Below are 26,583 nucleotides of genomic sequence, written 5' to 3' on the forward strand. Positions count from 1 at the left end.
GAGATCCCCAAGGGCCAAGCCAAGTAACTGTAAGTTTTTATGTGAAATATGTTTGTTTGTAGTTGATCTTTATTATCGATTTTACATTGCAGATTTTTTTTTTTTTTTGCAGCATATGGGTGAGATTTTATAAATATTTTTATTATTTGGTCGAAAGGCTCATTGGGGGGGAGGGGGGATTGTAACAGGACTGCCGTAGAATATCTAAAATAGCTGGTCAAGTAAAATGTTGCATGCAACAATCATTAAATAGCGCCAAAAAATTGAACCATAATCTTCACAAAGTGAAAATCGAAAAGCTTTATTGATAATATATAATAAATACATACATAATAATAAAAGGCAGCGCAAAGGTGGAACACAAAGATGAGGAACAGGACCCAAGGAGGGACTGAGAGGTCAGCACACCAAAGAGCAGGGAAAAGAATGTAAGATGAAAAACACCAAGGCACCACTGGACAATAAGCCCCAAACAGACTGCAATGGAGGCAAATATGAGGATAAAAAGACTTGGTGATTAGAAGGAATAAGCATACCCTGAATGGTGTGTCGATCTCTCAGCCACCTCCTGACCCAACGCCGTTTTCGCCAGTAACCTGGCTTCTTCCGGGGATAATTGGGTGGCAATCATTAAATAGGTGGCCAACAAAAAAGGGTCTGGTCAAAGGGCGTGGTAAAACACTGTCTGAGCATGCTGAGAGTTGTAGTTTTGCAACAGTTGGAGGCATCCTGGTGGGGAAAACACTGTGATAATATGAACAATGGGGGTTCTACAAAAGAGCTATCGTGGGGCAAAGTTCATATTCGTGTTTACACACGTGTTTTAAAATGAATGCTTTCTCCTATTATAAACAAGTAAATAATGACGCAATGCTGTGGGGCTGGTATGCAACTTTTTCCAGGGCTGATTTTTATCCCCAGTTCGGCCCTGGCGGGGGGCCACTAGAGGACGTGGTAGCAAGTGGCAAAGATGAGGTAACCAAACGGGAAGTGGGGGAGATTCCTCCTTCTCATGTTCCTCTGCCTCTGTTTCAATCAATGCCCCAATCAACCATTCTCATTTTTTAACCAAGGGACCCCTCCCCTACGACCTCAGGGATTGCTCCAAATTGGGGGAGATTTAGAATCTAATGATAACTTGCAGGAGAATAATCTTTCTATCCGCTATCTAAATGATATAGAGATCGGTTTATTACAGAAAGGTCTTTCTTTTGTTTCTACCACTGGCTTTAAGACATTTTTGTGTGTCAAGGACCTTCACCTGTTCTCCAGAAGGCTTAAATGGCGCAAGTTTATGAAGAATTCTAATAGACAGACTTGTGACCAATTAGGTATCTTGACTACTGACTACCCAGTCCTCAGACTCCTTATGGACCTGTGGGATGAAAGCTCAAAGGGACTAGGGGAGGGTCCCTTTACTGACTTACGTCTAAGGAGTAACAAGTTGCCCCCCCTAACTCTGACCGTGTTGATATTTTTCTCCAAATGGTAATTTTAGTGACTCGAAATGGAGGCATTGATGGGTTTGGAAAAGGATAGTTCTATAGCTATCAAACCCTCGGGCAAGGGTGGTAACGTTGTTATCTTGGACCAGGATGTATATCGTCAGATGTGTAATGATTAGGGTTGAGCGAACCCGAACTGTAAAGTTCGGGTTCGTACCGAACTTTAGGATTTTTGGACCCTGGACCCGAACCCGAACATTTTTGTAAAATTTCGGGTTCGGGGTTCACCGCTTTCTTTGGCGCTTTTTGAAAGGCTGCACAGCAGCCAATCGACAAGTTTTCATACTACTTGCCCCAAGAGGCGATCACAGCCATGCCTACTAATGGCATGGCTGTGATTGGCCAGAGCAGCATGTGACCCAGGCTCTATATAAGCTTGGGTCACGTAGCGCTGCATGTCACTCTGCTGTTACAAGTGTATGCGTGAGAGACTCTAATGGCGGAGTCATATGTGTAACCTAAAACGGAGAAGCCATGCGTGAGAGACTCTAATGGCGGAGTCATAAGTGTAAACCTAAAACGGAGAAGCCATGCGTGAGAGACTCTAATGGCAGATCCGTATGTGTAAAACTAACACGGAGAAGCCATGCGTGAGAGACTCAGATGGCGGAGTCATATGTGTAAACCTAAAACGGAGAAGCCATGCGTGAGAGACTCAAAAATGTATTATTTTTTTTTTTTTCACTATCAACCACTTAAGCAGCTCTCGTATGGGCACAGCTCTGAGTATGAGCATGAAGAGCATGGTATAACGCAGATCACCTGCACGGACTAACTAACATCCTGTGCCTAAATAACCCCCTTGGAACCTAATGTACGGCCGGCAGCAGGAAGCCAGCCACCGCCTATGATCTGCTCCCCCTGACCGAGCCTAGTACTCCTTCCCCTGATCCCTGCCTACCTAACGGCACGGCGGCCCGTGCCAGACTTTATTGAAGATGAGGAGCCTTACCCCCCAGCCGCGTGGGGAGCTCACGCTGCTCCCTGGCAGAATGCACCAGTGCGGGGGAGCCCCCCTCCTCAGCTAGGGCCGACCCACCGCCGGCTGGACACTCGTACCGCGTGGGGAGCAGCGCCACTCCCTGGCAATGTGCACCGAATCAGAGGGAGCCCTTCCTTTACCGTGGGCCCCGGCCCCCGCTGGTTTGAACCATGTGCCGCGTGAGGAGCCGCACAGCTCCCTGGCATTGTGCGCCGGTGCGGGAGTGCCCCCCCTCACCTAGGGGCTGGTTATTGTGACTGGAACCCGCTGGGAGACTGAAGCCTAACTGGACCTACCTGTGACCGTGAAGGCTGACCTCCCAGGCCGTGGCTGACCCACGTGCGTAGTCGTGACGCAACTACCCGTAGATGCTTACCCAGTGCCTGTAGTTAACGGGAGTGCGACCGAGTCTGTGGATGTGACCGACTAGCCCCTGTAGTCGTGAGGGGACCCTACATCGAGAGTAGCGGTAACGGACCATCGCCTGTAGACGTGGTAGTATTACCTCATGAGTCTGTTGACATGAGACTAATGCCTGCAGTCGTGACCGGTCTTAATAATGAGTCTGTAGTCGTAACGGATTTGTGCCTGCAGTCGTGGCAGGGCTTTAGAGCGGGTCTGTAGTCATGACAGACTGATGCCTGCAGTCGTGGCAGGACTTTATAACGAGTCTGTAGTCGTGACAGACTGATGCCTGCAGTCGTGGCAGGGCTTTATAACGGGTCTGTAGTCGTGACAGACTGATGCCTGCAGTCGTGGCAGGACTTTATAACGAGTCTGTAGTCGTGACAGACTGATGCCTGCAGTCGTGGCAGGGCTTTATAACGGATCTGTAGTCGTGACAGACTGTTGCCTGCAGTCGTGGCAGGGCTTTAGAGCGGGTCTGTAGTCGTGACAGACTGATGCCTGCAGTCGTGGCAGGGCTTTATAAGGAGTCTGTAGTCGTGACAGACCTGGCAAAGCAACATTCCTATCTATACCATTATTATTATTATTATTTTTTTTTCTTTTTTTTTTTTTCTTCCCCCCCCACCAAAGGCCACGACTGTAGGCGCCACCCTGTAAGAGATGCGCCAGAGGCCTGGACATAATAGTCCACCATCCCCCGTCCCCCAAGCCTATGCAGGAGAAAAGAGGGGGTTGGCCCCCGCATGCACCACCCCTGACTCACCTGGCGGCCATGACAGCCACGAACCCCACAGTATCGTAAGTTAGCCCACCACCTGTGGACCTGAACAACCAAGAACAAACGTGTGAGTGAGCGCACGCCAGCTGGGCGACACTTTACTCATGCCACCGCTTCCTAGCTAACCACCGGATTATTGTGACTGCGCCCGAACCAACCCCCTGACTGACCATATGGGCTTACGGGCGGCCCGGCTGCGTGAGCAAAGTGACGTGGCCAGCCCCCCTCCTTGAAGCCCTCTTTATATTTGATCCTTGAACATATTCCAAATTTTATTTAAATATATTTTTTTTTTTTTTTTTTTATACTCCTGCCTTAGTACCTAGCCACTGTGCCTGAGCAGAGGAGCCCTGCACCTCGACTGCAGTACCAGTATGGGCCTGTAGGTGTCGACCATCCCCCGCCCTCTCTCAAGCCAGGACCTGCTGGAGCGCAGCAAGCCAGTGATTCCCTTCTAGGTTAGAATTAACCATTGAAATCCTAACTTGTTATACAGTGCACATGTCTGAGTATCTGCTTATCTCGTCTTGCCTGAGTTTGGCGCAGTAAAGAAGACGAGTTTATTCTGCAGCGGATTCCTAGACATGACTGAAAGTCACATAAGCATGTCCACCTTCACAGCCTCGCTAATTGTAATTACCAGGAGAACGTGCATCAGGATCGGCTGCGAGGGATTTGCGCTCCGCCATGTGGAACATTGCATCCCGTGCCCACCGCTATCGACTATTTGTACAGGGAAAGCCGCGGCGTATTAATCGCCTATAGGTTTCGGCTTCCGTCCCCTGATCCTGCAGCTGGACCTCTGCTTACTGATTGCAGCTAATGAATAGATCCCTGTGTGAGCGGACGGCGTTTTCCTCTACGGCGGAACGTTCTGATACGGGAGTGAGTGATATATAACGCTGCGTCGTGGAGCCGACGGCCGGCGTGACCGATGCTCAGGGTATGCGAGCGGACGTCGTGACCCGTCGCTGCTGAGCCACAGGTGAGGGGTGCCTGCCTGGGGGACGCTGCATGTGGGAGCGGGGGTGCTTAGCGCAGGGCCTGGAGCGGATCAGGGTGCCTGTCTCGGGGTGCCGGAAGCGATCGGGAGTGCGGGCAGTCTCCAGCGCAGCTGGGGACCGGCGGCACGCTCGGCAGCCCCACATGTTATACATAGCGAGACGGGTGTGCAAGCCACCCTGCCTACCTAATCACCGTAGCGACGAGCTCGACGCAGCCGATCCCCCGATCCTCCAGTGACGCATGCCCTTCTCTGGCACCAACCCACAAGCCGATTCGAAATCGTTCGAACCGACAAGTGGGGGGAGGAGGGCCAGGTTTAAATAGCCTCCCCTCACACAAATGCGGCACTGTTAATTGCCTACCACTTAGTATGTCCCTCATGAGGTCATAATAGACCTCTAGGGGGAATTCCCGTTTTTTTTGCCATTAGTCACAGGTAGAGCTAATCTGGGGCTGGTAAGACCCAGGAGCTCTGCAATGCTGAGGTTCACCCACCAACCCTGTGATCCCAGCCTTGCCATTGCCTCTATTCACCGCAAACTAGGATGCAATAGAGAATACAGATATGGTTAGAAAGCAACTCTGTCTTCTACCTTGGGTCCTACTGATACTAGATTGCTTTAAACCCATGCTGTACATTTACAATGGCATGGGTTTAATGCCCAGCACCAGGCACCGTACATGTAGTTCAGAGAAGACACAGCTTACGGTGTGCCTTCTCTCACCTACAGCATATTGTTTAATCTTCTGCTAGAAGAAACATTTGTAGAATACAGATACACTCTTATCACTCTATATAATAAAAGGAGTCCTTGCTAAAAACTGTTATACTGACCTGTGTCCATTCATTTGTTTGTGGATCATAAGCCTCCACATTAGTGAGATAGCTCTGCCCATTATATCCACCTACAGCATACAGTTTGTCGCCCAACAGACAGACACCTACTGCATCCCTGCTAATGCTCATGGAGGCCACCGAGGTCCACGTGTCTGTTTTGGGATCATACCTATAAAATGATAACATGTAATCACATCAAAATCTAGATCATGACCAAATGTGTACAGACGTACCTAAAGATTACTAAGCTGGGCCATTTAAGCCACACAATTCACTATCTGCTAGTCTGCTGGGCAATGGTTACTAGGGCACTTCCTGCCCAAATGTGTAATGTCTACCATAATATTTTATGATGGTCTGTGGCTGTTTTGCATGGCTGAGATTCAATACAGCAAAATCTTAAAACAGATTTGTCAGCACAGAAAGTAATGCCATATTGCTAAGCTACGTCATCAATTTCAGATCGGTGGAGGTCAAATTACTCTATATCTTTCTGATCCAGAGAATGAGCTTCTTTAAGGTCTGTTCACATTTAGTTTGTGCACATAGGCCTCCATGAAACCATCATATGCCAAAAGAGTGCCCCTTTGGCATACGCTGGTCTGGTATGTATCAGCTTTCCTGCTACGCTTTCCTATATAGAGGGACAGAGTAAAACACATATAACACTTGATATACTTTTTTTTATTGGAGTCAATGGATGATGTATGCCGATACTGCGGCATATGTCTGAGGTTTTCATTGGAGAATGCTCCTGGCAAATACCTTGAAGAAAACCAAAAATGGGATTTGAACACAGAATAAATGCTGTGGCCCATTTACATTTTTTCCTAGTCGGTGGTGCTCCCAGACATCCGCTGTGCATGAAACTGCAGTCCAGCTTCTTTCAAGTGAATGATACTGTGTTGAAGTTCCTGTCACAGTCAACCCCTTAAAGGGCTTGTTCCTTCATAAAACCTTATAAACTATCCATAGGATAAGAGATGATCAGGAGGGGTATGACTGCTGGGAGCCCCAACGATCATGAAAATGGGATCCTGGAGTGACCAAAATGAACGGAGTGGTGGTCACGAATGCACACTGCTGCTCATTCATCTGTATGGAAATTCTGGAGATAGCCAAGTGTTGTGCTCACCTTCTCCTCAGCAGACCCATAGTGTTGAATGAAGAAGCAGTGTGCATTTACGACCATTGCTCCATTCCTGGAAACTTTTTTTTTTCATTTGAACCGAAGTAGGGAATACAGGAAAGAAGAGAGTGGGAGAATAAAAGAAGGAGGAAAGTGGGGAGAAAGGAAGGGAGAGAAGGAGTCAGCTCAACCAGCAGTGAAAGACACGATTCCAACTTCCTTGAAATATAGAATTTTTATTCAGGCCAGTAACATCCAAAAAAGAAGACATATGCACACTTTTACAGTTATAACAAGTTATCTCCTAACCACAAGATAGAGTATAACTATCAGATAGGTGGGAGCCCTACCGCTGAGACCACCCCCCTACAAACACTAATCACGCTCTCACAGAAATGAATGGAGTGGCAGTGGATTTTTCTGACCAGCTGTACCATCCATTTAAGGGGGGGGTTCACGGGGTACAGGGACCCCGTTCTTGTGATCAGTGGATGTCCCAGCGGTAGGACTCCCACTGATCTGATAGTTATCTCCTATCCTTTGTTAAACATGGAATAAATGTACTGCAAAAGGAATCACATTGCTGAACATAAATAATCTTGTAGTGGATACGTAACAAAAAAAACACTTTAGAGCCTCTGGCGCTACGTTTTGGGGGATACAAAGGCGGACTGGGAATGTAAAGCTGCCTTGGAAAAAATAAAAATAAAAGTGGCCCCATGTTATAGGCGGTTGACAGAAGGTGGGGGCAACATAAGTAGGGACCAGCAACATCATAGTTAAGCACAAAATACTGCCCCAGCAGAAATACCACAATGCAGCACAAAATACTGCCACCCTTACCACAGCAATTAACTGTATTTCCGTGCTGAGGACAGTGATGCAGTTGAGTTAAAGGGATTCTGTCCCCAAGTTTTGGGCTATAGAGATGCTAGATCACCACTAGCATGTCCGCAATATGCCTGTCCTATAGGGCTGTGTGCTTTTATTTTCCTTAAAAAAGGATTTTAGAGATATGTAAATTAGTCTTGTAGGTGCCCAAGGGGCTATATGAACCTTCCTGGTGCCTAGCCACGCCCGCCTGTGAAGGAGCCCAGCACCACCTATGTCCCTTGGGCACCTACAAGACTAATTTACATATCTCTAAAATCCTTTTTTAAAGAAAATAAAAGCACACAGCCCTATAGGACAGGCATATTGCGGACATGCTAGCGGCGATCTAGCCGTGCATGTCCGCATCTCTATAGCCCAAAACTTGGTGACAGAATCCCTTTAAGAAGGGCCAAGTGCAGAAGTACCTGATGCTCCTAGCTGAGAGCATTAGATCACTATGTACTCGACAGTGGGGAGGGCTCCGGTGGCCCACTGGACATCTGCCCATCTGGAGATTTCCCTGTAGGGTATATAGCCAGTCTGTCCCTGGGGAAACGGCTGTGTACAGTGGTACTACATGAGCCGTAGTCTGACCATAGCTGACATCCCATTTTCAATCCTGTAATTGACACAAGATGCTCTTAGAATCCTGGATATAACCAGGTATTTGGGTTGAAGTTCTTCTTTAAATCTTTTAGTAGGATCAGCAGATAGATGGAGATAAGTGGTGGTATCAAACGTCATCTCATTTTCCCGTAAATATAAAGCCTTCTGAGGCATTTCCACCATCCCTCTCTTACACCCCTTACAGTCCACATGGTGGACTATCTCTCGTTAAATGTTCAATTATGAAACAAAGAATTACCACCCTTATCATGCAGAGAGACGAGGACATCCTCAACAAGGGAGGGGGAGCGGGACTGGACAGGGTAAAACAACCGATTGTGGGTAACATGCTGCAGAATGATTGACCATATATGCCTGAGAATGAAAATGTAATTGTAGTAAATAGACATGTCTGAATTCTCAATATTATCATTGTTTTCCATGTCCATGTGGAATCATTTACTTCAATGGGGCTGCAAAAAAAAACTGAAATGACTCCGTGTGCATTCTGTGTCCATATGTCCGCATGGCTGTTCCGCAAAAAAATAAAAATAATATAGAACACGTCCTATTATTGTCCGCATTACGGACAAGGATAGGACTGTTCTAGTACGGGCCAGATGTTCTGTTCTGCAAAATGCTAAATGCACATGGCCGGTATCCATATTTTGCAGATCCGCAATCAGATATGAACTGACTGCATCATAAAACACTGACACATTCAGTTCATGGAAGCCGTGGTCCACCCAGCAGATCTGGCAGACACTCGGACCGTGTTTCCCGGGACCATCACGATCGTGTTCAAGAGCCCTTATACTGATTGGTGGAGCAGCAGTGGGCAGAAACTCCACCAATCAGCTCAGTTACGCTCAGTGACAGACACCAGCACCACCAAGGAGGAAGCTGGAGCCGCTGTGTGAGTCAATCATCGCCTGTGTATACCACCGCCACCTCTTGCCCCTGGTCTACAACACAGAAGTAGCAAGCATCCATACAGCCCAAAGACTAGACTCCAGACCTGCACCTGTAAAAGTCCTATCTCGTCAGAGGAGTCAGTGCTCAGTGCAGAGCTGTGGCGGGCCAGCACCAGTATACTGTATATACACTGGTCCATTCCCCAGCAGTATACTGTATATACACTGGTCCATTCTCTAGCAGTATACTGTATATACACGATGATGCCAGAAAATTGACCAGTGTATATACAATATACTGCTAGAAAACGGACCAGTGTATATACAGTATACTGCTGGGAAATGGACTGGAGTATATACAGTATACTGCTGGGAAATGGACTGGTGTATATATACAGTATACTTCTGGGAAAAGGACCAGTGTATATACAGTATACTGCTGGGTAATAGACTGGTGTATATACAGTATACTGCTGGGGAATGGACCAGTGTATATACAGTATACTGCTGGGAAAAGGACCAGTGTATATACAGTATACTGCTGGGGAATGGACAGGTGTATATACAGTATACTGCGGGTAATAGACTGGTGTATATACAGTATACTGCTGGGGAATGGGCCGGTGTATATACAGTATACTGCTGGGGAATGAGCCGGTGTACATACAGTATACTGCTGGGAAATGGGCCAGTGTATATACAGTATACTGCTGGGGAATGGACCGGTGTACATACAGTATACTGCTGGGAAATGGACTGGTGTATATACAGTATACTGCTGGGGAATGGGCCAGTGTATATACAGTATACTGCTGGGGAAAGGCCGGTGTATATACAGTATACTGCTGGGGAATGGGCCAGTGTACATACAGTATACTGCTGGGAAATGGGCCGGTGTATATACAGTATACTGCTGGGGAATAGACCGGTGTACATACAGTATACTGCTGGGAAATGGACTGGTGTATATACAGTATACTGCTGGGGAATGGGCCAGTGTATATACAGTATACTGCTGGGGAATGGACTGATGTATACACAGTATACTGCTGGGGAATGGGCCGGTGTATATACAGTATACTGCTGGGGAAAGAGCCGGTGTATATACAGTAAACTGCTGGGGAATGGACTGGTGTATACACAGTATACTGCTGGGGAATGGACTGGTGTATACACAGTATACTGCTGGGGAATGGGCCGGTGTATACACAGTATACTGCTGGGGAATGGACCAGTGTATATACAGTAAACTGCTGGGGAATGGACCGGTGTATATACAGTATACTGCTGGGGAATGGGCCAGTGTATATACAGTACACTGCTGGGGAATGGACTGGTGTATACACAGTATACTGCTGGGGAATGGACTGGTGTATATACAGTATACTGCTGGGGAATGGACCAGTGTATATACAGTAAACTGCTGGGGAATGGACCGGTGTATATACAGTATACTGCTGGGGAATGGGCCGGTGTATATACAGTACACTGCTGGGGAATGGACTGGTGTATATACAGTATACTGCTGGGGAATGGACTGGTGTATATACAGTATACTGCTGGGGAATGGACCAGTGTATATACAGTAAACTGCTGGGGAATGGGCCGGTGTATATACAGTATACTGCTGGGGAATGAGCCGGTATACATACAGTATACTGCTGGGAAATGGGTCAGTGTATATACAGTATACTGCTGGGGAATGGACCGGTGTACATACAGTATACTGCTGGGAAATGGACTGGTGTATATACAGTATACTGCTGGGTAAAGGCCGGTGTATATACAGTATACTGCTGGGGAATGGGCCAGTGTACATACAGTATACTGCTGGGAAATGGGCCAGTGTACATACAGTATACTGCTGGGGAATGGACCGGTGTACATACAGTATACTGCTGGGAAATGGACTGGTGTATATACAGTATACTGCTGGGAAATGGGCCAGTGTATATACAGTATACTGCTGGGGAATGGACTGATGTATACACAGTATACTGCTGGGGAATGGGCCGGTGTATATACAGTATACTGCTGGGGAAAGAGCCGGTGTATATACAGTAAACTGCTGGGGAATGGACTGGTGTATACACAGTATACTGCTGGGGAATGGACTGGTGTATACACAGTATACTGCTGGGGAATGTGCCGGTGTATACACAGTATACTGCTGGGGAATGGACCAGTGTATATACAGTAAACTGCTGGGGAATGGACCGGTGTATATACAGTATACTGCTGGGGAATGGGCCAGTGTATATACAGTACACTGCTGGGGAATGGACTGGTGTATACACAGTATACTGCTGGGGAATGGACTGGTGTATATACAGTATACTGCTGGGGAATGGACCAGTGTATATACAGTAAACTGCTGGGGAATGGACCGGTGTATATACAGTATACTGCTGGGGAATGGGCCAGTGTATATACAGTACACTGCTGGGGAATGGACTGGTGTATACACAGTATACTGCTGGGGAATGGACTGGTGTATACACAGTATACTGCTGGGGAATGGACTGGTGTATATACAGTATACTGCTGGGGAATGGACCGGTGTATATACAGTATACTGCTGGGGAATGGACTGTATATACAGTATACTGCTGGGGAATGGGCCAGTGTATATACAGTATACTGCTGGGGAATGGGCCAGTGTATATACAGTATACTGCTGGAGAATGGACCGGAGTATATACAGTATACTGCTGGGGAATGGACTGTATATACAGTATACTGCTGGGGAATGGACCGGTGTATATACAGTATACTGCTGGGGAATGGGCCAGTGTATATACAGTATACTGCTGGGAAAAGGACCAGTGTATAAACAGTATACTGCTAGGGAATGGGCCGGTGTATATACAGTATACTGATGGGAAAAGTACCAGTGTATATAGAGTATACTGCTGGGGAATGGACTGGTGTATATACAGTATACTGCTGGGGAATGGACCGGTGTATATACAGTATACTGCTGGGGAATGGGCCAGTGTATATACAGTATACTGCTGGGGAATGGGCCAGTGTATATACAGTATACTGCTGGGGAATAGACTGGTGTATATACAGTATACTGCTGGGGAATGGACCGGTGTATATACAGTATACTGCTGGGGAATGGACCGGTGTATATACAGTATACTGCTGGGGAATGGACCGGTGTATATACAGTATACTGCTGGGGAATGGACCGGTGTATATACAGTATACTGCTGGGAAAAGGACCAGTGTATAAACAGTATACTGCTGGGGAATGGGCCGGTGTATATACAGTAAACTGCTGGGGAATGGACCAGTGTATATAGAGTAGACTGCTGGGGAATGGACTGGTGTATATACAGTATACTGCTGGGGAATGGGCCAGTGTACATACAGTATACTGCTGGGGAATGGGCCGGTGTATATACAGTATACTGCTGGGAAAAGGACCAGTGTATATAGAGTAGACTGCTGGGGAATGGACTGGTGTATATAGAGTATACTGCTGGGAAATGGACTGGTGTATATACAGTATACTGCTGGGGAATGGACCGGTGTATACACAGTATACTGCTGGGAAATGGACTGGTGTATATACAGTATACTGCTGGGAAATGGACTGGTGTATATATACAGTATACTGCTGGGGAATGGGCCGGTGTATACACAGTATACTGCTGGGAAATGGACTGGTGTATATACAGTATACTGCTGGGGAATGGACCGGTGTATACACAGTATACTGCTGGGAAATGGACTGGTGTATATACAGTATACTGCTGGGGAATGGACCGGTGTATACACAGTATACTGCTGGGAAATGGACTGGTGTATATACAGTATACTGCTGGGAAAAGGACCGGTGTATATATACAGTATACTGCTGGGGAATGGACCGGTGTATACACAGTATACTGCTGGGAAATGGACTGGTGTATATGCAGTATACTGCTGGGGAATGGACCGGTGTATACACAGTATACTGCTGGGAAATGGACTGGTGTATACACAGTATACTGCTGGGAAATGGACTGGTGTATATACAGTATACTGCTGGGAAAAGGACCAGTGTATATAAATGAAAAGCACAGGAGAGGACTGGAGACATGACACACTGTCAGTGACATGCCATCAGTGAGCAGACAGTTCTGCTGAAAGAAATGCCTAATTTATTAAGAGGTGAGCGTCTCTCAATAAATTAGGTTCACCTAACTCCAGTGGGCTTATTAGTAACAGTGGCGTAAAAAACGCCAGCCTGGGGGGCGGAGCTTGCGCCGGATAGTGATGGACGCATAGTTCTTTGCTCTGCTAGGAGTATCGTCCCTAACGCCAGCTTTTTCAGCTTTCAGAGGCGAGAATGGTAAAAATCGGAAACCCCAGGCAAGGGGACACCCCTGCACCCTCCAAAAACCAGACATCTGGAGGGGATATGGAGAAATTTCTTAAAAAAGCCGCAGCAACGGTCGCATCCAGGGAACCCAAGATGGCGCCGACCCCGCAATCCAAAACCCTGAAGCGCGCTCCTGTGCAATCGGAGGGAGAAAGCGACTCAGAAGACATTCAGGCCTGCTCGGATCTACCGATCACAAGAAAGTACTTGGATCGTGCTCTTAACAGGGTTATGGAGCCGATCCTGACAGAGCTCGCGGCCTGCAGACAGGAGGTGAGGCATATCGGGGAGCGGGTAGAAATCCTGGAATCCCACCAGGTAGCAACCTTGAACCACCAATCCGCGGTGTCGGCCTCTATCCGCCGCTGTTCTACCTACCTAAACGACCTCCATAATGCGCTGGAGGATCAGGAAAATAGGGGGCGCCGAAATAACCTAAGATTTAGAGGAGTTCCCGAGTCGATCCTCCCTGGGGACATTGCGGCTACCATAATTACAATATGCAGTTCACTGCTAGGCCCGGACTTCCCACAAGAGATCGTAATAGAAAGGGCGCACAGAGCCCTGAGACCCAAACCGAAGCCGTCAGAACCGCCCAGGGACATCATCTGTAGGTTCTTGAACTTCCAAGTCAAAGCCGCCATCTTAGAAGCGGCACGAAAACAACATACATTCAATACATTGGCCCGAATAATATTTTTCTTATTGTGGTGAATGGTAACAATGAGGAAAACATCTAGTAAGGGACGCGGATTCGGACATGGTCGTGGTGGTGTTAGTGGACCCTCTGGTGCTGGGAGAGGACGTGGCCGTTCTGCCACAGCCACACGTCCTAGTGTACCAACTACCTCAGGTCCCAGTAGCCGCTAGAATTTACAGCCATATTTGGTGGGGCCCAATGCCGTTCTAAGGATGGTAAGGCCTGAGCAGGTACAGGCATTAGTCAATTGGGTGGCCGACACATTATCTCCCACCCAGTCTTCTGCAGAAAGCGCACAGATGGCGCATGAAAACCAAGCCCATCAGTCTGTCACATCACCCCCATGCATATCAGGGAAACTGTCTGAGCCTCAAGTTATGCAGCAGTCTCTTATGCTGTTTGAAGACTCTGCTGGCAGGGTTTCCCAAGGGCATCCACCTAGCCCTTCCCCAGGGTTGGAAGAGATAGAATGCACTAACGCACAACCACTTATGTTTCCTGATGATGAGGACATGGGAATACCACCTCAGCACGTCTCTGACGATGACGAAACACAGGTGCCAACTGCTGCGTCTTTCTGCAGTGTGCAGACTGAACAGGAGGTCAGGGATCAAGACTGGGTGGAAGACGATTCAGGGGACAATGAGGTCCTAGACCCTACATGGAATGAAGGTCGTGCCACTGACTTTCACAGTTCGGAGGAAGAGGCAGTGGTGAGACCGAGCCAACAGCGTAGCAAAAGACAAAGAGGGAGCAGTGGGCAAAAGCAGAACACCCGCCGCCAAGAGACTCCGCCTGCTACTGACCACCGCCATCTGGGACCGAGCACCCCAAAGGCAGCTTCAAGGAGTTCCCTGGCATGGCACTTCTTCAAACAATGTGCTGACGACAAGACCCGAGTGGTTTGCACGCTGTGCCATCAGAGCCTGAAGCGAGGCATTAACGTTCTGAACCTTAGCACAACCTGCATGACCAGGCACCTGCATGCAAAGCATGAACTGCAGTGGAGTAAACACCTTAAAAACAAGGAAGTCACTCAGGCTCCCCCTGCTACCCCTTCTGCTGCTGCCGCCTCGGCCTCTTCTGCTGCTGCCGCCGCCTCGGCCTCTTCCTCCGCCTCTGGAGGAACGTTGGCACCTGCCGCCCAGAAAACATGGGATGTACCACCAACACCACCACCTGCGTCACCAAGCATCTCAACCATGTCACACGGCAGCGTTCAGCTCTCCATCTCACAAACATTTGAGAGAAAGCGTAAATTCCCACCTAGCCACCCTCGATCCCTGGCCCTGAATGCCAGCATTTCTAAACTACTGGCCTATGAAATGCTGTCATTTAGGCTGGTGGACACAGACAGCTTCAAACAGCTCATGTCGCTTGCTGTCCCACAGTATGTTGTTCCCAGCCGCCACTACTTCTCCAAGAGAGCCGTGCCTTCCCTGCACAACCAAGTATCCAATAAAATCAAGTGTGCACTGCGCAACGCCATCTGTGGCAAGGTCCACCTAACCACAGATACGTGGACCAGTAAGCACGGCCAGGGACGCTATATCTCCCTAACTGCACACTGGGTAAATGTAGTGGCGGCTGGGCCCCAGGCGGAGAGCTGTTTGGCGCACGTCCTTCCGCCGCCAAGGATCGCAGGGCAACATTCTTTGCCTCCTGTCTCCTCCTCCTCCTACTCAGCTTCCTCCTCCTCTTCTTCCACCTGCTCATCCAGTCAGCCACACACCTTCACCACCAACTTCAGCACAGCCCGGGGTAAACGTCAGCAGGCCGTTCTGAAACTCATATGTTTAGGGGACAGGCCCCACACCGCACAGGAGTTGTGGGGGGGTATAGAACAACAGACCGACGAGTGGTTGCTGCTGGTGAGCCTCAAGCCCGGCCTGGTGGTGTGCGATAATGGGCGAAATCTCGTTTCAGCTCTGGGACTAGCCGGTTTGACGCACATCCCTTGCCTGGCGCATGTGCTGAATTTGGTGGTGCAGAAGTTCATTCACAACTACCCCGACATTTTAGAGCTGCTGCATAAAGTGCGGGCCATCTGTTCGCGCTTCCGGCGTTCACATCCTGCCGCTGCTCGCCTGTCTGCGCTACAGCGTAACTTCGGCCTTCCCGCTCACCGCCTCATATGCGACGTGCCCACCAGGTGGAACTCCACCTTGCACATGCTGGACGGACTGTGCGAGCAGCAGCAGGCCATAGTGGCGTTTCAGCTGCAGCACGCACGGGTCAGTCGCACTGCGGAACAGCACCACTTCACCACCAATGACTGGGCCTCCATGCGAGACCTGTGTGCCCTGTTGCGCTGTTTCGAGTACTCCACCAACATGGCCAGTGGCGATGACGCCGTTATCAGCGTTACAATACCACTTCTATGTCTCCTTGAGAAAACACTTAGGGCGATGATGGAAGAGGAGGTGGCCCAGGAGGAGGAGGAGGAGGAAGAGGGGTCATTTTTAGCACTTTCAGGCCAGTCTCTTCGAAGTGACTCAGAGGGAGGTTTTTTGCAACAGCAGAGGCCAGGTACAAATGTGGCCAGACAGGGCCCACTACTGGAGGACGAGGAGGACGAGGATGAGGAGGAGGTGGAGGAGGATGAGGATGAAGCAGGTTCACAGCAGGCTGGCACCCAACGCAGCTCGGGCCCATCACTGGTGCGTGGCTGGGGGGAAACGCAGGACGATGACGATACGCCTCCCACAGAGGACAGCTTGTCCTTACCTCTGGGCAGCCTGGCACACATGAGCGACTACATGCTGCAGTGCCTGCGCAACGACGGCAGAGTTGCCCACATTTTAACGTGTGCGGACTACTGGGTTGCCACCCTGCTGGATCCCCGGTACAAAGACAATGTGCCCACCTTACTTCATGCACTGGAGCGTGATAGTAAGATGCGCGAGTACAAGCGCGCGTTGGTAGAGGCGCTACTGAGAGCATTCCCAAATGTCACAGGGGAACAAGTGGAAGCCCAAGGAGAAGGCAGAGGAGGAGCAAGAGGTCGCCAACGCAGCTGTGTCACGGCCAGCTCCTCTGAGGGCAGGGTTAGCATGGCAGAGATGTGGAAAAGTTTTGTCACCACGCCACAGCTAACTGCACCACCACCTGTTACGGGACGTGTTAGCAGGAGGCAACATTTCAATAACATGGTGGGCACACCCCTCCACGTACTGACTGATGGTTCGGCCCCATTCAACTTCTGGGTCTCCAAATTGTCCACGTGGCCAGAGCTAGCCTTTTATGCCTTGGAGGTGCTGGCCTGCCCGGCGGCCAGCGTTTTGTCTGAACTTGTATTCAGCACGGCAGGGGGCGTCATTACAGACAAACGCAGCCGCCTGTCTACAGCCAATGTGGACAAGCTGACGTTCATAAAAATGAACCAGGCATGGATCCCACAGGACCTGTCCATCCCTTGTGCAGATTAGACATTAACTACCTCCCCTTAACAATATATTATTGTACTCCAGGGCACTTCCTCATTCAATCCTATTTTTATTTTCATTTTACCATTATATTGCGGGGCAACCCAAATTTGAATGAACCTCTCCTCTGTCTGGGTGCCGGGGCCTAAAAATATCTGACAGTGGCCTGTTCCAGTGGTGGGTGACATGAAGCCTGATTCTCTGCTATGACAGGAAGACTGATTCTCTGCTGACATGAAGCCTGAATCTCTGTTATGGGACCTCTCTCCTCTGCCTGGGTGACGGGGCCTAAAAATATCTGACAGTGGCCTGTTCCAGTGGTGGGTGACATGAAGCCTGATTCTCTGCTATGACATGAAGACTGATTCTCTGCTGACATGAAGCCTGAATCTCTGTTATGGGACCTCTCTCCTCTGCCTGGGTGCCTGGGCCTAAATATGTGACAGTGGCCTGTTCCAGTGGTGGGTGACGTGAAGCCTGATTCTCTGCTATGACATGAAGACTGATTCTCTGCTGACATGAAGCCACATTCTCTGTTACGGGACCTCTCTCCTCTGCCTGGGTGCCTGGGCCTAAATATGTGACAATGGACTGTTCCAGTGTTGGGTGACGTAAAGCCTGATTCTCTGCTAGGACATGCAGACTGATTCTCTGCTGACATGAAGCCACATTCTCTGTTACGGGACCTCTCTCCTCTGCCTGGGTGCCTGGGCCTAAATATCTGACAATGGACTGTTCCAGTGTTGGGTGACGTAAAGCATGATTCTCTGCTAGGACATGCAGACTGATTCTCTGCTGACATGAAGCCAGATTCTCTGTTACGGGACCTCTCTCCTCTGCCTGGGTGCCGGGGCCTAAATATATGACAATGGACTGTTACAGTGGTGGGTGACGTGAAGCCAGATTCTCTGCTATGGCATGAAGAGACTGATTCTCTGCTGACGTGAAGCCAGATTCTCTGCTATGGGACCTCTCTCCAATTGATATTGGTTAATTTTTATTTATTTTATTTTTATTTTAATTCATTTCCCTATCCACATTTGTTTGCAGTGGATTTACCTACATGTTGCTGCCTTTTGCAGCCCTCTAGCTCTTTCCTGGGCTGTTTTACAGCCTTTTTAGTGCCCAAAAGTTCGGGTCCCCATTGACTTCAATGGGGTTCGGGTTCGGGACGAAGTTCGGGTCGGGTTCGGATCCCGAACCCGAACATTTCCGGGAAGTTCGGCCGAACTTCTCGAACCCGAACATCCAGGTGTTCGCTCAACTCTATTTATCAGTGCTCAGACCCCCACCAATAAAAATCTTTGATATCTCTCTATGACTTATGAAAAGTTTTATGAAAATTCAGTGCCCCTCTAAACATTGATTTTCAGCCATATAGAATCAATTCATATATTTGCTACATTTTCTGCAATCATTAAATAACTCTAGAGTATGGTGCTGTGAGGATTTTCCATCCTGCACTCCTCTTGGCAATCATTTCTGATACCTTAGAAAGTTCCTGAACTGCCAACAGTCCTATTATACAGTGCCAGTTGTCATTAACTAGTTCAGGCTCTCAGTTTATCACACATTTCTCTATATTAACGCTACATGGTACAATTACTTCTCTACTAGACTAACACTAGCTTACCTTTTGTGGCATCCATCCCACCGACAGTAAACAGCATCCCTACAGTAGACTTTCTGGGTTTTGTACGAGGGCTCTGTAACATAGGCCTCCTCTCAGGCAATAAATGGTATTTCATGGCTTCCATAATTAGTTTCTGGCACTCAATATCATCCCTGAATAGTGCATTATTCTCCATGTCTGCAAGAAACTATCAAGATACCATTTTATTAGAAATCTTATAGACCAGTGCATTAGTGTATCTCATAATGGGTTATACTTTCTGCTAAGGTCCCATCAAGGAGTTTCAAGGGTTCAAGGAAATGAAAATACGAAAGGACATATATGAGAGGGCGTCCAACCATCTTGGCAGTCATGTACGATTGGAAAATCGATCCACCTAAGCCAACCAACTCATCACATATTGATAGAGTGCTTCCTGTTGGCTCCATGACCAGCTCCAACTAGCTGCAGAATCCCATATCCTTAGTAAGCAAAGTTCAAAGTATTAGTGCCAACACAGTTGAATATTTTTTTCATGCAGAAGACTGAATACCTGTTGGTGTACTGGAAAACTTCGGACACCTCTGGTGGCACTTAAAGGGGTTGTCCGTTTTTTTATATTGATGATCTGTCCTCAAACGGATCTCACAAGCAGAACCCCAAACGCAAGTGTGAAAGTAGCCTAATTTTAGAAGCAATTTTTAACGTTTTTAAGAAAATTGCCAAAACCCACTTTTTAAGTTCAGGTCTGAAGTCACTTTGTGGGGCTTACATAGTGGATACCCCCCATAAATGACCCCATTGCAGAAACTACACCCCTCAAGTTACTTAAAACTGATTTTACAAACTTTGTTAACCTTTTAGGTGTTCAACAAGAATTAAAGAAAAATTTAGATTATATTTTTAAATTTCACTTTTTTGACAGATTTCCCATTTTAATCCACTTTTTTCTTTAACACATCGATGGTTAACAGCCAAACAAAACTCAATATTTATTATCCTGATTCTGCGGTTTACAGAAACACCCCATATATGGTTGTAAACTGATGTAAGGGCACACGGCAGGGCGGAGAAGAAAAGGAGCGCCATATGGTTTTTGGAAGGCAGATTTTGCTGAACTGGTTTTCAGATGCCATGTCCCATTTGAAGCCCCTCTGATGCACCCTTACAGTAGAAACTCCCAAAAAGTGACCCCATTTTGGAAACTAGGGGATAAGGTGGCAGTTTTATTGTTACTATTTTGGGATACATAGGATTTTTAATTGTTCTATATTACATTTTTAGTGAGGCAAGGTAACAAAAAAATTGCTGTTTTGGCACTGTTTTTCTTTTTTCTTTTTAACAACATTCATCTGACAGGGTAGATCATGTGCTATTTTTATAGAGAAGGTTGTTATGGACGCAATGATATCAAATATGTCTACTTTCTTTCTTTGTTTCAGTTTTACATAATAAAGTATTTAAAAAAATATATATGTTTTTGTGTCTTCATATTCTGAACGCCATTTTTTTTATTTTTATGCAGATCGTCTTGTGCAGGGGCTCATTTTTTGCAGGAAGAGTTGACATTTTTATTGGTAGCAATTTTGGGTACATATGATTTTTTGATCATTCATTATAACACTTTATGGGGCCAGGTGACCAAAAAATTGGTTGTTTTAGCACAGTTTTTATTTATTTTTACAGCGTTCACCTGAGGGGTTAGATCATGTGACAGTTTTATAGAGCAGATCGTTACGGATGTGGCGATACCTAATATGTATACTTTTAAAAATTTATTTCACTTTAACACAATAGCATTTTTGAAACAAAGAAATTATGTTTTAATGTGTCCATGTTCTGGAGAGCTATAGTTTTTTAATTTTTTGAGTGATTTTCTTATATAGGGACTCATTTTTTGCGGGATGAGGTGACGGTTTTATTGGTACCATTTCGTGGGACAGCCTTTTTGATCACCTTGGAGTTGCACTTTTTGTGATGTAAGGTGACAAAAATAGCTTTTTTTGAGTTTTTTTTATTTTATCTTATTCACACCGGTGGATCATGTGATATATTTATAGAGCCGGTCGCGGCAAAACCAAATATGTCTATTTTATTTATATTTTTTCTATAATTATTTTTTTTTTATTATTATTTCAATTAATTGGGGGAATTTTTTTTTTTTATATGTGAAACCTTTTTTTATTTTTTTTTTATTTTAATTTTACACTTTGCGTCCCCCATAAGGTCATACAAGACTTCGGGGGGGAATTTAACTTCACTTTTTTTTTTTTCACTATTGATTTCTCCTGTAACTGGGGCTGACAACGCTATACAACGCTATAGAACGCTATACAACGCTGCACAGCCTCAGTGCAGGGCTGATCGAGATCTGTAGAAGACCTGACAGCTCCTTCACTCTCCGACCCCAGTGGTCGCTGTGTATACAGCGATCTAGAAGGCAGGGACACCTGGGAACTGTCCCTGCCTTCTCTCTGGGTTGCCCTGCTGTCACTGACAACCCGCTCTGCAGATGCACGAATAGGGTGCAGCTGCCATCTCTGAATGGACGTTCAGAAACGTCCATTCATAGATAGAGATCCACCTCCCAGACGTTTATAGTCAACGGGTGGACGGTAGGTGGTTAAAATACTGTATTTGTCAATCATGTAGCTTTATGAGTATACTGTAGATAATATAGTATCATGACCTGCAGTCCTATGTAAAACCACAGTCATCATTGTCTGCACAGATAATGTAATTGTTACCTGCAGTCCTGTTACACCACAGATAACGCTGGGACTACAGGGGCAAGGTGCCAGTGCCTGAGGGCCACAGAAAAGGAAGAGGAGGCCCACAGCCGGCAGCAGTGTGAATACTGTCTCAGGGCAGCCTGGGCAGGCTTTATAGTCTTGGAGCCATAAACCATTCATTGGGGCAGCCGCAGACTAGTACCTCCTGTCCTGTAGAGCAGTTTCTGTCCATAAATGTGATTTTAGTGAGTGGAGAGGAGAAGAGGTAGAGGCGCAGATCCCGTATAGACTGACTCACTGCAGCAGGCAGCTCTGGTGCTCTGCTCCCACTGTTCGAAACCTCTTTCTTGTGATGTCATGCGAGACATGTTCAGAAGACTATGCCCGCCCCGGTGCCTCGTCCATCCTCGGCACCCGGGGCATATGCACCCACTTGCAACAGCCCTCCCCCCCTTCTCCCGCTATGCCCCTGGGTACATCATTCTGTGAACCATGTTTGATATGTATATTCTGTAAAGAATGTCATTATATGTATTATTTGTGATATTTAAAAAAAAGTTTATTTTTGTGAACATACTTATTTACTCCTTCTAACAACTCATGTTCCAGAGAATCATTTGCATATGATGATGTCATAATTACATTTTCCACCAATGCAATGGCTTATTTGTTTTGGAGCCTAATTTGCATATTCATATGATATTATTACAATTAAATTTTCCACCAATCCAATTGCTTGTTTCAGAGCCTCATTTGCATATTCTGATGATGTCATAAAGACATTGTCTCTTAACCGGCGCCTGATGCTGTAACCTGTGCAGTGCTGTTGTCTTCTCAGTGGGACATAGTTCTGCTCTCTTGCGTCCTTAGTGATTATTTGCTACAGGAAGCGATTTTACTAAAGATGTCTGGTTCTATCCAGACCATGTGGCTTCTACTGCTCGTAACATCTGTCTTCATCGGACAGTCTCTCTGTTGCATACCATGCGACTCCAGAGGGAAAATGGCTATGGAAGAATTCAACACCTTTATCAAAAGCCAAGTCGATGACATTGACTCAATAGAAGCCTATGTCAACATCAAGCGGTTTGCCAAAGTCACCGAGAAAAAAGTCCTGAACTACCTTGAGGATGAAGTCGGCATACTGGGTACTTATATTATTACTATTATCTCCATTTCATATAATCTATAGATAGATAGATAATTATTGTACCATTATTTTCCTTCCAGATAAATATGCTATATCCGAAATTGCGTCTGAATATAAAAAATCTGTGGACGTCATCCAGGATATAGATTTTAAGGGTAAGTACAATATTTTATACGTAGGTGGAAATTCTACTTGTCTTGTTAATAGGAATTAGTGTGTTGGGGGCTCAGACTGATAGATGAGGGGATCGGACTCTCATTCTTCTCCTCTTTATATACCTTAGAGATCCAGCTTCTTCACATCATTGGACTCCATTTCCAGCGACTCAAAGAAAAGCTCAAGGTTATCGTCCAGGACTCAAACCAACGTAAGTGGAATCTTCTTCTGTCTACCATTGTACTTGTCTTCTCCGTGTCTGGTAGGTTGTCAGAGAGGATGTTTTCAACTTGTTTTCCTTTCCCTACAGCCTAGTGACAAGAGGGAGCGATTGTAATAAAATGTTCTATACTGGGAATTGCTATGCGAGCAGTTTTCTTTTGTATTATTGCAGGGTTATAGATAGAGCCCTCATATACAGGGGATTTCTGTTTTCTATTGTTCTCTATTAGTAATTCTGCTTTTCTTCATTTCTCACTTTTAGGGAGGTGTCCAAATAAACAAGGTGAGTTCTTCTAGATATAACACCTGCTATAATTTGACATATAAATGTATTACACACACAGGCCTCTTGTAGTAATAGTAATGTAGACCCAAACTAGAGATCCCCACAGCCACCAATCAGATCACTGCTGTTATCTCCTACCCTGTACTGGACATATGAAAGCCAGCACCTGATTGGCTGCCAGGAATGTTTGCACTAGGAGCTGCTGCGTTCTATAGAGGCCCGGACCGTTCTGGGGCGGCTCAGAGATTTCTGTCAATGGAAATCTAGAAAACAAAGTGACGAACACAGAGGCACTGACATCATGTAATAATAAGGAGACCCAGAGATTAGAGGTTTCTGAGTCTGACAATGAGAACGGTCAGTAATGTCTTCTTTCTTCTCCATTCCTCAGGTGCAGACAGCTGTGGTAAGTACATTTTATACCAGATTCAGCTTCTTGTCATTATTATTATTATCTATAAGATTGGACGGTTATAACACAAGTGCATTTCCCCAGGATTAATGGTGCAAACCTACATCAACTGTCAGACCTGCGCCGAGGAGAAGGTTGTCTGCGCCGGGGGCCCTCCAAAAAATCAAGGTACAGTATAAGATTTTTATCATAGGCCAGAGGAACTAGAATTACACTATATAATGCATGCCAATGGACCTTTCCCACTAGTGTGTGTAAACTGTGGGTACTGTGCCTATTATACAGAGGTGAGCAGCACTACATAGGCACTTTACACAGCACTCGCTGACTATTATATGACTTCTCCTCTTTTCACAGACTACTTGGAGAGATGCAGCTGCCTGTGCACCTCCAACAGATGTTTTGGTAAAGTAGAAGTTTATTTTCTTACATCTACATTCATATAGTACATTAGTAAATATATAGGACCCCAAATCCACACCGTACACTAAATACACCAGTCACTGGTATACACCAGACTTCCCAAAGCAGGAGGATATTTACATTAATATGATTCAGTCCATAAGCAGGCTAGAAGGGTGATTTGTGGCAGCCTGTACAGTATCCTGTCCATGTGCAGGTGACAGAGGGGTGATAGATACCAGCACATGATTATCATATTTATTCTAATATTATAAGTGTCTTTAATGCTCGGCTCACATTTCATTTCTTTCTTCTTTTCTCAGATCTGAAAACTGGACGGTCCTGCTCTCCATGTAAAGATCACACGTCTTACCTGGCAGAGACTGTAAACTGTGGAGGTGAGGACCAGTTACTATCAGTCTCCTCTATGATGGCCGTATTTCCTATTAGTTCTTATAGAAGGAGACGTGTTATTGAGACAACCCCTAAATGTAGGACAGAATATCTACACAATTACTTCTATAATATCTTCTTTTATTTTCCTGTTTTTCTAGAGATAAATATAAAAATCCCAGAATATGAAGAACTAATTCTGGACTGTACTTTTGAATGGTACGCGAGGCTGGAGGACACCTATAACAACGTGTTCACCCTGGTAAGTACAATGCAGGGTAAAATTGGGAGATTGTTCAGTTTGAGTTATACGATTATAATGTTAAGGCAGCGCTTCCCAAACGTATTCCTTTCATTACTCAAAAACCACTTAGCAGAAAGTCCTTTCACCCAATATCATCACCAGGCTGCTCAATATGGTCTAAAATAAGACTTTCTGTCATGTCAGCAAATTATCATCAGCAATTTTCTAAATTTTTGTCCTAATGATATGACTATGTAAATTACAAATATTATATTATAAATAGTTGTGATATCTGAGGCTCTGATAATTCTCCATATTTTTTCTATAGCCTCGTGAACACAATCCCAAAATCACCCGGGAGCCCTATCTTGTGATCAAGGGCGTACAGATGGGGGACTCCGGACGGTACACGTGTACCACCATCCTGGACTCTGAGGTGCCAGTGAGTAAGATCACCTATAACGTGGCAGGTAAGGACATATTATTACTGGCACTATGCTGAGCGGTATTTCTTAGATACGCGGGATTCATATCTACTTGTGGGTGATAATTAGTGAGAAAGGATCTAGTTTTGAAAATCTGAATTGTCACCTATAATGTGGGGCTATTTTACATTAGTATTTGTAAGGAAAAAAAACTATAATGGAAAGATTTTAGCCATTTCTGTATTTTGGAGCCACTTTTGGTTTTGACAGAGCTTCTGAGCCTCCATGATGCAGACGATTCTGATATTCTGACATATATTTCATGTTCTTTCATGTATAAGATACACTACAATGTCATTATCGTTCTCTTCATGGAATTAACTATTAATGTAATTGTTTTCTTCATTTAGTTATCAGCGAATCGGAACAGGCGACAAAAAAATACCATCCTCGCCCTACACTTCCTGATGTGCTTGACATCACAGCGCCTGAGCCGCCACTTCTAGAGGAGCTACAGAACAACAATGCTTCCCTCATAGCAATATCTGTGGCCGGCTCCGTCACCATCATGCTGATCGCTGGCATATGGTAGGTAGCATCTATAAGATACTCTGTGGAACAGGCGTAGTATTTTAGATAAATATTACACATTACACTTAGTCCAGGCAGTCACTGGATGCTCCAGATTTATCACAATACTGAACGCTTCATGATAAATTTGGCGCATATTACAAGGCCAGACATGTTATAATGTCAGTGGACTGATAAGCAGCTAATGTAAGAAAAAACATTGGAGGATCTGTGCACACATTTCACTCAGAGCTGACATGTAAGTAGCAAATATCAAATAACTGATAGATTTTCTTTTTTCAGCATCTGCATGTTCTGGAGGAAAATGAAATCTAGAGAGCCTCTGGAAAAAGAGCCAGTGTGAAGGCGAACCGTCAAGCACCATCCTGTACTGCCACCCGCCAGGAAAAAAAAAAACTGAAAATTTTAACCCTTCCCCAA

At 46.1% G+C, this 26,583-nt stretch overlaps 1 protein-coding gene across 1 annotated transcript; it reads left to right on the forward strand.

The window, feature by feature from the left end:
• Window positions 1–26,583, forward strand: LOC120991775 (izumo sperm-egg fusion protein 1-like). Its single transcript, XM_040420549.1, has 13 exons — window positions 1–29; window positions 22,850–23,030; window positions 23,113–23,187; window positions 23,316–23,399; window positions 23,673–23,693; window positions 24,088–24,102; window positions 24,193–24,276; window positions 24,466–24,513; window positions 24,834–24,908; window positions 25,065–25,165; window positions 25,476–25,617; window positions 25,983–26,160; window positions 26,446–26,583. Exons 2-13 carry the CDS (start codon window positions 22,886–22,888, stop codon window positions 26,504–26,506), a joined length of 1,029 nt encoding a protein of 342 aa, XP_040276483.1. The 5' UTR covers window positions 1–29; window positions 22,850–22,885; the 3' UTR covers window positions 26,507–26,583.

This window comes from Bufo bufo, chromosome 2 (genome assembly GCF_905171765.1).
Source record: "Bufo bufo chromosome 2, aBufBuf1.1, whole genome shotgun sequence".
Classification (NCBI taxonomy): domain Eukaryota; kingdom Metazoa; phylum Chordata; class Amphibia; order Anura; family Bufonidae; genus Bufo; species Bufo bufo.